Here is a 12,739-nt window from a genome sequence, read left to right on the forward strand (position 1 = left end):
GCGCAGAAACAAAAAAAACGGTAATTTTTATTGGAATCACGCCGGTTGTGTGTGCACAGTGCTTGGATGCCTGGCGACGATGGAGCAAGCTTATGCACCCATTTCCGCCAATGGAACAGCCTTCCTGGCATTCCGGATAGTAGCCCATCCCTGATCTTAGCCGAAATAGGACTGATTAAATTGGATTTACTAATGAACTCTAGTGGATAATTATGTTTAGGTTACTTTGAAATAATTTGTAAATAATAATTAATATAGAAAATTAATATATTTGTGTCCTGAGCACTTTATATTTCTATTCTCTTTCACACTGTTAGTTTAAATGAGCTGTTTTTGATAATTTTTTTTGTTTGCAAGAAATTTTATTTATTTGTTTTGTGAAGTATGTATTGGTGGTATACAAAGACATAATAACATGATATTAGTAAAAGAAAGATTAGGATAGGGGACAGAAGGCACTTTGTTGTACTTATGCACCCCTTACTGACCTCCTAGGATTGGTAGAGGTCAACAGTGGATAGTCTAAGGGTAAAGTTTTGGGAGTTAGATGATGATACTACAGAATCTGGTAGTGAATTCCATGCATCAACTACTCGGTTACTGTTGTACATACTCCTGGTCAGTTGGAGGATGATGAAGAGCTTGAGGACTCTGATACAGAGAGTGTTTATGAATTAGTGTTAGGCCCTGGGTTATAGGTATTAGAACAGGTGGGAGGCCAGCCACAGGATGTTGCTATGAGTGCAGAATCTAGTGAGGAAGAGACAGACATTCGCTGGGTTAATCCTCAATTCAGAAGGGTCCAAAAACGCAAGGAACAGGTGTTAGGAAAAATATATTAAGGGGAGGAATGGGTTAAATACTGGCGTGATGTATAAGTTACATCAGGAGGCCAGTGGGGAAGAAGGGCGGAGCTTCAATGTTGTAGTTTTAAGATGAAACGTGTTTCAGTTTGGCTCTGGAGCGAGTAAGTTTATTCTGTATTATATTGCAGTCATCCCTGCTATTTTTGAATCATGCTGTAAATCAGGGGTCCCCAAACTTTTTACACAGGGGGCCAGTTCACTGTCCCTCAGACTGTTGGACGGCCGGACTATAAAAAAACCCTATGGACAAATCCCTATGCACACTGCACATACCTTATTTTAACGTAAAAAAACAAAATGGGAATGTATTATTTAGAGAGGGGGGAAATGAAGTCTGAAATTCATACAAGTTTATGTTTTGTTTTTAATTTTCTTTTGTTAACATCTGATTGGCTATACAAGGTTTTCTTGGTTTATAGAAAAATGTATAAAAATATTTATAGAAAAATATATAAAGAAAGAAGGAAGCACTTTGGCATAATGGTTAATAAGTTAGAAATATAATTGGTGTTGTACTTTTTGAAGGAACATTAAGGAGGGAACTTAATTAAAAGAAAAGCATGTACCTGGATGACAACATTAGAAAAAAAACATTTGCAACTTTTTTGATGATTGATATTAGTTACTGACAAAATACCGCATTTTATTCACGGAAAATTAGATGGTACATTGTATTGTTTGAATGTATGTTGAGAGAAAATTTTAAAAAAAATTACACCCCCCCAAAAAAGTCCTTCCTTCCTCCGCCCCTCCATTCATTTCATTCTTCCTTCCTTCCTTGTTCCCTCCATTTCTTCCTCCTTCCTCCTTCCTTTCCTTCCTTTCCTTCCTTCCTTTTCCCCTCCATTTCTCCTTCTTTCCCTCCCTCCCTCCTTCCCACTTCTCTCTTCCCTCTCCCTTTTCCCCCCCTTCTTTCTCATTTGTTTTTTTCCCTCTCCCTCATTCTTTCCCTGCATCATTTTCTCATTTCTCTCTTTTTCTCTCTCACATTCCCTCCCCCTGTCACTTGTTTTCTCTCCCTCTCTCTCTTGCTTTCTCTCTCTCTCTCTCTCTCCTTTTCTTCTCTTTTCCTTCCTCTCTTCTTATTTTTTCTGCCCTGCAACATGCTGCGGGGCAGTCGGCTGCAAGCAGAAGCTCCAAGACTGTGGCACTGACGTCGGGTCACAGTACGTTGCTGGTGCTGCGCTGGGAATGGGCACGGGGCTGGCACTGGCCCGCTGGCTGGGCTGGGACGGAAGTGCCAACTCCATGCCCAGCGCAGCACCAGCAATGTACGGTGTCCTGCAACACATCAAGCCGCTGGTGCCTTGCAGCCAACCGCCCCACCGCCGCCCCACGGCTACTGCTCAGTGCCCTCCCACTCGACCCACGTTTGGCTGCGCCACCTTCGCGGCTTGCCCTGCTGCCCCACGCCCGCCAGAGCTGCCCAGTGCGGCCGAAGCGCGGGGTGGAGTAGGCGGAGGCTGCTTCAGGCCCGCCCCCGAGCTGAGCTTCCTTTGGCTTCCTTCGAGGCAAAGCTGCAAAGCTCACCTGCCGCCTCGAAGGAAGCCAAAGGAAGCTCAGCTCAATGGGGACCAGCTGTTGGTCCCTTGAAGCTGCCACCGCCGCTGCCCACTGCGGAGATCCCTTCGCCCAAACGGAGGCGGCGGCGGCGGGCTCAAGGGACCAAGAGCCGGTCTTTCTTGGGGCTGAATTGTTGCAGCCTCTGAGGCCACCTCTGCCTCCGGGCGAAGGGATCTCCTCGGTGGAGAAAGGAAGGAAGCCAAAGAAAGCTCAATGCAACAATGACCGGATGTTGGTCCCTTGAAGCTGCTGCTGCCGCTGCCGCCCACTGCGGAGATCCCTTCACCTGAACGGAGGCGGCGGCGGCGGGTTCAAGGGACCAACAGCCGGTCCTTTTCGGAGCTGCGTTGCTGCAGCCTCCGAGGCTGCCCACCAAGGAGATCCCTTCACCCGGAGGCGGCCTCTGAGGCTGCAACAATTCAGCCCCAAGAAAGACCAGCTCTTGGTCCCTTGAGCCCGCCGCCACCGCCTCCGTTCGGGCAAAGGGATCTCTGTAGTGGGTGGCGGTGGCGGCGGCGGCAGCTTCAAGAGACCAACAGCCAGTCCTCGTTGAGCTGAGCTTCCTTTGGCTTCCTTCGAGGCGGCAGGTGAGCTTTACAGCTTTGCCTCAAAGGAAGCCAAAGGAAGCTCAGCTCAGGGGCGGGCCTGAAGCAGCTGCCACCGCCTACTCCACCCCACGCTTTGGCCGTGCGGGGGCCAAGTAAGCCGAGGCTAGGCCCGTCACCCCAGCTCCAAGCACGGGGCCTGGGTGGCTGGCAAGCATCGGGAGGGCCTCACCGTCGCCTGGCCAGGGAAAAGCTCCCCTTCCTGCGATCCAGGATGGCGTGGCCATTAACAAGTTAGTGCGCAGGGGTCATGATGGCTTGTTTACTGCCCCCTCCAGACGCTCTTGCAGGGCTTCCAGGCTCCCCGCGGAGCAGCGAAGAAGCAAAAAAGCAGCACTCTCCCGCTCTCTCTCTCCCTCTCTTTCTTGCTTTATTTCTCTCTCTCTCACTCCCTTTCTATGTCTCGCTCTTTCTCTCTCTCCCTCTCCGCAGCAGACCCCCCCAACTCCAAAAGTGCCCAAACGTGCGCAAACCTCACCGGTGCAAAAAAAAAAAAGCAAAAGCAGCACTGGAGGGACCAAGACGGTCTGCAGCTGAGCGTCTGGAGGAGGAGGAGGCGGAAAGCCAGGGGGCCAGAAGGAAAGCAATTGGCCAATTTCTTTCTCGCCTTTAGGGAGAGGAACTGTTGCTGCTCTGCCATAGGGTGCTTTCCTCCCCGCCCCCTGGCTTTCCTCTTCCTTGCTGCTGCCAGACGCTCAGCAGCAGAGTGGAGGGGAGATTCAGGAACTTAGTATATAGATGGTAAAATCTTGTACGCTGCCGTGGGCCGGGTAAATAGCCTCAGTGGGCCACATCCGGCCCGCGGGCCGTAGTTTGGGGACTGCTGCTGTAAATACATGAATTTCAGGAGACGGGAGGAGGCATGAAGGAATGTATGTGGAATGTAATTAAGAGAGATAACGGGAGAAAGGAATGTGCCAGTCTGTATTGCATTTTTGAATACAGAAGAGAAAAGAATAAAAATGGAGTTTCTTTGTTTATGAAATACTGCATTCAGTAAGCGTTATTTTTAATAACTAAAGTTCTACCAGAAACTAGAACAGTTATTAAAGTCATAGTCAAGTTTAGAGCGGTTTGCCTTAAGTTTGTATCTGTTGTGTGATCATGTGTTGCTGCGGTCGAAGCTGAAATAATCATTGACAGGAAGGATGTTGTAATTCTGTATTCATTCATTCTTTTTTGATATATCATGCACTAAAGTATATTTTAAAAAGATATTCCATATTTCTTAGCCATTAATTCCAACTGTTCAGAAGTGTATTCTTAATATAATCCCATATTTTCCTTTGAATCTTTTTTTAAAATAAAGTTACATTATGTTATTAAATGTATATCATGTTTTACAGAAAGATGCTCTGCACAACTATCCTTTATTCTCTGAGAAATATATTGAATATAATGTCGAAGTCAGCATGCCTGAGTGTTTTGAAATTCCTTCAAAAATATATATACCTGTGTTAGCCTCATGCAGAGTTAATTCCTCAAAGGCTAAAAAACAAAATCTTTGGTTTGATTCAGCAGGTAAGAAGCAGCAAAATAGTTCAACTAAAAATAAAATTTAAGTGCCATCTGATCTAGGAACAAAATTTATCTAACTTTATTTAAGGGGCTATACTGCAACTTTTTATTTTAAGCTTTGTGTAGCTTACTTTGTGAGTAGTGTATTTTCAGTACTGGACAAAAAGAAGTCAGTTTGGAGTTGATTATGACTTATCAGGACTAATGTAGGTCATAAGAAAGTTATCTAATTTTCCAAAAAATTCCCTCCAGTTCTGGAGTAATAATCCATAGTAGACAGTAGTGGATTCTAAAATCCTTTACTAAAGGTTCGCGTGAGCACATGACATTTCTGGGCATGTACAGAAACGTTCCAGGTGGGTGGGCATAGCCTCCTGCCACCGGCGCTAACAGTTCTAAAAACTGGGCCAAACTGGGAGCAACCCACCACTGATACTAGAGCTTGATTAATTTTATTTTAGACTAGACAGGTGGGGATGTCATTATCCTGATGCAATTGACATATTTTCACAAATATCAGCAAGGTAAAGGCATTTATCAATATACAACTGCAATGGATCCTGCCCATTATGATTGCATCTGTGATGGCTTTAAGGAAAATGGTCTTGCCTAATGGCCCTCCTCACCCCATGCTCTTCTATATATGGCTGTTAAATGAATGTGAGGGTCATAAAGTAGGACACAGGTATTTCAGTGGTGATAGAGGCACTTCGAGGCTTAGTGCAGACTCAGGCCTGCTGCCATAGGTCTCTTAAGGGCCTCCCCAACCCCCAAGATGCTCCATGTTCATATTCCACTTTCTGCCCCTTGGCAGGACATCCATCCCAAAAAAGCCAGTTTCCCCCTCCCATTGATTCTCTTTCTCTTTTCCAATGATTCCATGTAGGCTGTACCTCCATGAAATGTTCTGCCACATTTTGGCAGGCATGTAGGCACCATTGTCACAGCATTTGCAGCACTGGCTTTGTGGAGTGCTTGCTTCTCTTCTGTTATGAATGTTCTTCTGGCCTCCAGTGGTGGATCAGTATGTGCCATGTTGGTTGCTCTTGGGCCAGGGTTTCCCAGGAGGTAGTGTCAATATTGAGAGACTTGAAGGAGCCTTTCGTTTCTTTTTAGAAATTTTTTATTAAATATATACATATTAAAACAAGACAATGTGTGTTTCATCTTACAATTACATTTTCTATTGCATTATGTCTGATATAAGATGATACAAGACATATCCCTAACCCTCCCCCCTCCCAAACTGTAACTTAGACAGTTCATTTCTTTTGTGTTTCCAAGGTCTATAGCAACAGCGTGTTTTGTCAGTATAACATTGACATTGAAACAATAATTACTATCTTAATCACTTATCGGATTAATTTTACTTATTTCTAACCACTTAGTATTTACATTATTTAAGCTATTCTTTTTCCTATTGTCAACCCAGATGTAGAAATCTTCCCATGTGTTGTTATGACATGATTGATTATTGTTTTTGAGTTTTTGTGTTAGTTTATCAAATTCTGTACAGTCAAGCATTTTCCTAATCATGTCTCTCTCCGTTGGTTCTTTCTTCCAATTTTGTGCTATGCAAATCCTGACTGCAGTAATTACATGTTGTATCAAATAATAATGTTTTTTTTTAAAAAAATTGAATCTATTATGCCTAGAAGAAAGACCTCCAGTTTAAATTGCAGTTTAACTTTGTTTATTTCGTAAATCCACATTCTAATTTTACTCCAAATTTTCTTAATTTTGGGACAGGGCCACCACATGTGGAAAAATTTTCCGGTTTTCTTTCTGCATCTCCAGCAGTCTGGTTTTAATTTGGGGTAAATTTGGGCTAGTCTTGATGGTGATATATGCCACCTATAAAACATCTTTAAAATGTTTTCTTTGTACGCAGTTGATTTAGTAATTTAGTAATTTCTTTTCCAAATTGTCTCCCATTGATCAATAAATATATTATATCCAATATTTTTTGCCCAACTGATCATGTTTCCTTTGACCATTTCTACTTCCATTTTATAATTTATCAGGAAATTATATATTTTTGTTATAAAAATTTTTGCTCTTCCTAATATTAATTTATTAAAATCTGTATCTTTCTCTTGGATCTCTAAGGTTTTTTTTATCCTTTTGCCATTTCAAGTAGATTTGCGTATAAGGCCACCATTCCACCTTTATGTCTTGCTCTAATAAGCATTCTCTTGATTTAATATTCCCTTCCACATCTAATATTTGATTGTAATTTACCATTTATTGTTGTATTAGGGTTTGTCAAAGCTTCCATACTAGAATACAATCTGGGGATTTTTGTATAGTGTTCTTTTTTTATTTTTAACCATATTGTTAATAGGGAATCTCTAATTAAGTGATTTTTGAAGTATGTTGAAGTTTTATTATTTCCATTCCAGAGCATACTGTGCCATCCACTTAACATATCGTGGCCTTCCAATGTTAGTAATCTTTCTTGTTTGAGATCAACCCAATCTTTGATCCAAAGAAGACTGGCTGTTTGGTAGTAAATTTCAAAATCTGGTAATCCCAATCCTCCTTGTTTGTTTTTGTCTTGTAACCATTTGATTCTTATTCTTGGTTTTTTGCCACTCCCCATACAAATTTAGAAATTATTCTGTTCAATTTAGTAAAAAAATGTTTTTTTAATTTTATAGGTATCATTTGAAAAAGGTAAAGGAATTTTGGTAAGATTGTCATTTTGATTGTTGATATTCTTCCTAATAAAGAAATATGGAATTTATTCCAATCAGTTAATTGTTTCTCTACTTTTTTGTTCGTACCTCATAGTTGTCTTCCTGAATCGTACTACATTGTTTTGTTAATACAATACCCAGGTACTTAACCTTCTTAGCAGTTTGTATTTCCAAAAGTTTTTCTAATTACTTATCTTGCTCATAATTCATATTTTTTGTTATCATTTCCGTTTTCTGTTTGTTCATTTTTAATCCTGCTACATCACCATATTCCTTTATCTCTTTCATTAAATGTTTCCCAGTTTCCATCGGATTTTCTAATATGAAGAGTAAGTCATCTGCATATGCTTGTAATTTAAATTCTTGTCCTTTCATTTTCAAATCTTGGATCTCTGGATTTGTCCTAATTTGATTTAACATTATCTCAATTGATAAAATGTATAATAATGGTGATAGTGGGCATCCCTGTCGCACTCCCTTTCCAATTTGAAATTGTTCAGTTATGTCCTCATTAATCATGATTCTTGCATATTGATTCTGGTAAATAGTTTCAATCATTGTAATAAAATTAGAGCCAAATTTCATTTGTTTTATCAGTTATTTTATAAATTCCCAGCTCAAATTATCAAATGCTTTTTGTGCATCTAAGAAGATAAGAGCCAATGATTTTTCTGGGTGTGCTTCATAAAATTCCAATACATCTAAAATAGTCCTTGTGTTGTTCCTAATAAATCTACCTGGGAGAAATCTACCTGGTGTATGTGTATTCTGTTAGTTAAAATTGATTTTAATCTGTTTGCCATAATGGTCATAAATATTTTATAATCTACGTTAAGTAGGGATATGGGTCTATAATTTTGTATTTTATGTTTTTCTGAGTCGCCTTTTGGTATCAGACTCAACGTTGCTTCTGTCCAGGATCTGGGAATTAGTCCTTTTTCTAATACCTCATTATATAAAATTAGTAGTATTTTCCCTAAGAAAGTTTTAAATTATTTGTAGAATTCACTGGGAATGCCATCAGGTCCTGGTGATTTGTTGTTTTTCTGGTTTGTTATTGCGTCTTCTAATTCCATCAGAGTTATTTCCTTTTTTAATATTGTTCTATCCATTTCTGCTAGCTCTCCTATATCTGCTTTATTTATATCTGCTTTTAGATGCTCTTCTATTTTATCTTCTTTTTTATACAGTTCCTTGAAATATTTAGTAACAATCTGTTTTTTTGCTTCTATTGTAGATTGTTTGTTTCCTTTATCATCTTCTAAAGACTGTATGTATCGCTCCTCTTCTTTTTTTAATTTATAGGCTAACCATCTACCTACTTTGCTTGCATTTTCAAAATAATTTTTTTGGCCATTCTCATTTTAAAAACTATTTTGTCTTGTGTCAGCAAGTTAATTTTATGTTTAATTTTATCTCTTTCTTCTTTTAATTCTTCATTTAATATGTCTTCTTGCATATCTAGTTCTATTTGTTTAATTTTACTTTGGTATTCTTTTAACTGTTGATTCTTTTAACTGTTTAATTTTCTTTATTTTGGCCATATAAGATATTGTTAATCCCTGGACATACGCCTTCATAGTGTCCCATAAATTTTGTATTGTTTCCTTATTCCAATTATTCTGAAAAAAGAAGTTTAATTCATTTTTTATATATTCTATATAAGGTCCATTTAAAAAATTATCTTTTGGGTTCCTTAATTTTCATTATTATTGGATGGCAGTCTGCCCAAATATTTGGTCCAATCTCAATTTCTTCTATAATGTTATCAAATGTGTTGTCTCCCCATGCCATATCAATTCTTGACCAGGACTTTTGGGGTGGTGAAATAAAAGTATATTCTGATTCTTTTATATGTCTCTCTCTCCATAAATCTAAAAGTTTATATTCTCTCACCAGCTCAAAGAACTTGTTTGGCAAAGGTTTTCTTTCTTGGGTTTTTTTCCATTTAAAAAATTATCTTTTGGGTTCCTTAATTTTCATTATTATTGGATGGCAGTCTGCCCAAATATTTGGTCCAATCTCAATTTCTTCTATAATGTTATCAAATGTGTTGTCTCCCCATGCCATATCAATTCTTGACCAGGACTTTTGGGGTGGTGAAAAAAAAGTATATTCTGATTCTTTTATATGTCTCTCTCTCCATAAATCTAAAAGTTTATATTCTTTTACCAGCTCAAAGAACTTGTTTGGCAAAGGTTTTCTTTCTTGGGTTTTTTTCTTAGCTGCTTTATAGTCTTTCTGTATGTTGTGTACTGCGTTGAAATCTCCTATGATACGTATGTTCCCTTCCCCTGTCCGTATCATTTGGTCTTCTATTTTTTGGTAGAATTCTGTTTGATTTGAATTTGGGACATATATCACCATCAAGACTATTTCTTTATAGCCAATTTTAATTTGCATATTGAGTATTCTTCCATCAGTGTCCACGTATACTTCGGGTTGTAATCTTTCTTTAATGTATACTGCTATACCTCTTCTTTTTGAGTCTGATAAAGCAGTAAATAATTTACCCAGTTTTTTGTTTTGTAATAATTTCTGGTCTTGTTTCCTAATGTGGACTTCTTGTAGGCATAATATGTCAGCGTCTTCTTTCTGTAGTTTGGTCATTGTCTACTTTCTTTTGATAGTGGAATTTAAGCCATTGATGTTTACTGAGAAGATTTTAAGGGTTTTCATTTTTTTACTGTCCCTTCGCTGCCACTCTTGTTACTGCCCTTTCCCCCCTCTTTAATCTATTCCTTTCTCTCTCGTCCCCTGATTGCTTTTCTTCTCTCTCTTCTTCTCTGGTCTAAGGTTCAACGTCGGAATTGTTTTCGCCTTCTCTTTCTAAATATTGTGAAATAAAATGATCAGCTTTCTCAAATGAATCAATCTTAATTTTTTTCCCTTTCCACGTTATCAAAAGACCCTCCGGTATTAGCCATCTAAATGGGATTTCTCTTCTCAACAGTTTGGCAGTTAGATAATGAAAATCTCTGCGTCTTTCTCTAATTCTTTTTGGGATTTGTTTTAATATGATTATTTCTTTATCTTTAAATGTTATTTGTTCATTTCTTGTGCATCTATAGATTTCATCTCTAACTGCCTTTTTTGTAAAACGGACGTGTACTTCCCTTGGCACTCTTTTTTTCGCAGTTGGTTTGGATTCTATACACTTCGTCTATGTGGTTTCTCACCTCTTCCTCATCTATTTGTAGGTTTTCTGTTATTATCTTCACCATCTTGCTAGGTAGGTCTTCTTCTGCCTGTTCTGGTACATTTTGGAAGCGAAGGAAATATGAAGACTTCTCCATTTCTAAAACAGCGATTGCGCCCTCTAGCTCTTTGTTCGTGGCTTTAAGTTTTCCCTCTGCATGTTCAATCTTATCATCCATTCTAACTGTGTTGGTTTCTATGTTTTTAATTCTTTGTTTGTGATTAGTGATGACCTCTTGTACTCCTTCTATTCTGGCCTCGAGTCCTTCAATCTTCCCAGCCATTCTTTCAAAGTTTTTGTTGGTCTCCTCCTGGTTTTGTTTCATTGTCTTTTGTGTTGTGGCTGCTGATTCTTGGCTTCTTGCCATAAACTCTTGTATTAGTTCTAATGAGGCCTGTATCAAGTGCAAGGTAGGTAGCTGACCCTGTTTATCAGCTGTTGCCATCTCAGTATTTAATTTGGTGCTTGAGATGTTTGGGCTTCTGGGTGGTGGTGTTTTTTTTAGGGTTCTAGTAAAGGTTGTTGACATATTAAGATTAATTAGGAAGATATTCCACAGTTTCTTAATGTCTATGTTTGTTACTGTAGTAGTGGCTAATCATTAATCAATCAATTAATATAAATAATAATAGTAATAATAATATAAATAAATCGGTCTTATCCATACAAATGAATCTATGTTACTATGTTACTCTTATCCTATCAAAATAATTCAGTTACGCTCAATATTCCTTGTATTTTTGAAAATAGAAATAGAAATAAAAATACTAATATAAATTCTAATACAAATTAATATTTAAATATACGCTTAAATAAACTTATAAATATGCTTAAGTATATTTAGATCTAGTTAAGTACTCAGAAAAAAGAAACCACTTTTCAGTATTATCTCAGACCAATTGCGCTTTCTATTCCCACATAATAAAAATATCATAGAAAAAACAAAGAACAAGCTGCTAGATTAGAAAGAGAAGCAGAGAGGAAAAGAAAAAGGGAAAGGGAAGGGGAAAAAAGAGAAGTAAGTAAGAAAGAAAAAAAAGTAGTGAATAAAAAGGGAGCGAAAAGGAGAAGGAACGTTATAATAGTATGATTAAAAAACAGTAAGAAAGGGTTATCAAATCCAAATTATCAATTTATCAATTTATCAATTTATCAATTTATCTATTTATCCATTTATCCATTTATCAATTATATAATATAATATGTAATAGAGACACAAATTAAGTTTATATATACAGTGAACCCTCGATCATCGCGAGGGTTCCGTTCCAAGACCCCACGCGATGATCGATTTTTAGCGAAGTAGCGGTGCGGAAGTAAAAACACCATCTGCGCGTGCGCAGATGGTGTTTTTGCTTCCACTGCCGCCCGCCCTTCGCCCGCCCACCCCGTTGCTCGCGCCCGCCCACCCCGTTGCTCACGCTGTTGCTGGGGCCGCTTCCCAGCTGGGGAGCCGAGCTAGGGAGTCCCCACCGCGCGTGCGTTGCTGGGGAAAGCGCGCGCGCTTGGGGACATCGCAGCTCTGCTCCCCAGCTGGGAAGCGGAGCTAGGGATTCCCCAAGCGCGCGCGCTTTCCCCAGCAACGCGCACGTGGTGGGGACTCCCTAGCTCGGCTCCCCAGCTGGGGAGCGGAGCTGCGATGTCCCCAAGCGTGCGGGCACTGCCCGCCCACCCACGCTGTTGCTGGGGCCGCTTCCCAGCTGGGGAGCCGAGCTAGGGAGTCCCCACCGCACGCGCGTTGCTGGGGAAAGCGCGCACGCTTGGGGACATCGCAGCTCTGCTCCCCAGCTGGGAAGCGGAGCTAGGGATTCCCCAAGCGCGTGCGCTTCCCCAGCAACGCGCGCGCGGTGGGGACTCCCTAGCTTGGCTCCCCAGCTTGGCGCGCGCTTGGGGACATCGCAGCTCCACTCCCCAGCTGTCCCCAAGCGCGCGCGCTTTCCCCAGCAACGCGCGCGCGGTGGGGACTCCCTAGCTCGGCTCCCCAGCTGGGGAGTGGAGCTGCGATGTCCCCAAGCGCGCGCGCTTTCCCCAGCAACGCGCGTGCGGTGGGGACTCCCTAGCTTGGCTCCCCAGCTGGGGAGCGGAGCTGCGATGTCCCCAAGCGCGCGGGCACCGCCCGCCCGCCCACACTGTTGCTGGGGCCGCTTCCCAGCTGGGGAGCCGAGCTGGGGTGTCCCCGCGCGTGCCGCCCGCCCGCCCATGCCGTTGCTCGCGCCGCCGCTGGGGTCTTACGGGGGCAAGAGGGGGAAGACCCAGGGAAGCCTCTGCCCGGCGGGGAAACTCCACCAT

The 12,739-nt window shown here is 40.9% G+C and overlaps 1 protein-coding gene across 1 annotated transcript in view; it reads left to right on the forward strand.

Annotated features, from left to right (window-relative positions):
• The window catches only part of CFAP47 (cilia and flagella associated protein 47), a 1,022,460-nt gene that overhangs the window by 516,331 nt on the left and 493,390 nt on the right, over positions 1 to 12,739 (forward strand). Inside the window, exon 45 of the mRNA XM_070750589.1 lies at positions 4,381 to 4,555. Coding sequence (XP_070606690.1) covers positions 4,381 to 4,555 — 175 coding nt within the window. The remainder of the gene's footprint in view (positions 1 to 4,380; positions 4,556 to 12,739) is intronic.

The sequence above is a fragment of the Erythrolamprus reginae genome, chromosome 4 (genome assembly GCF_031021105.1).
Source record: "Erythrolamprus reginae isolate rEryReg1 chromosome 4, rEryReg1.hap1, whole genome shotgun sequence".
NCBI lineage: Eukaryota > Metazoa > Chordata > Lepidosauria > Squamata > Dipsadidae > Erythrolamprus > Erythrolamprus reginae.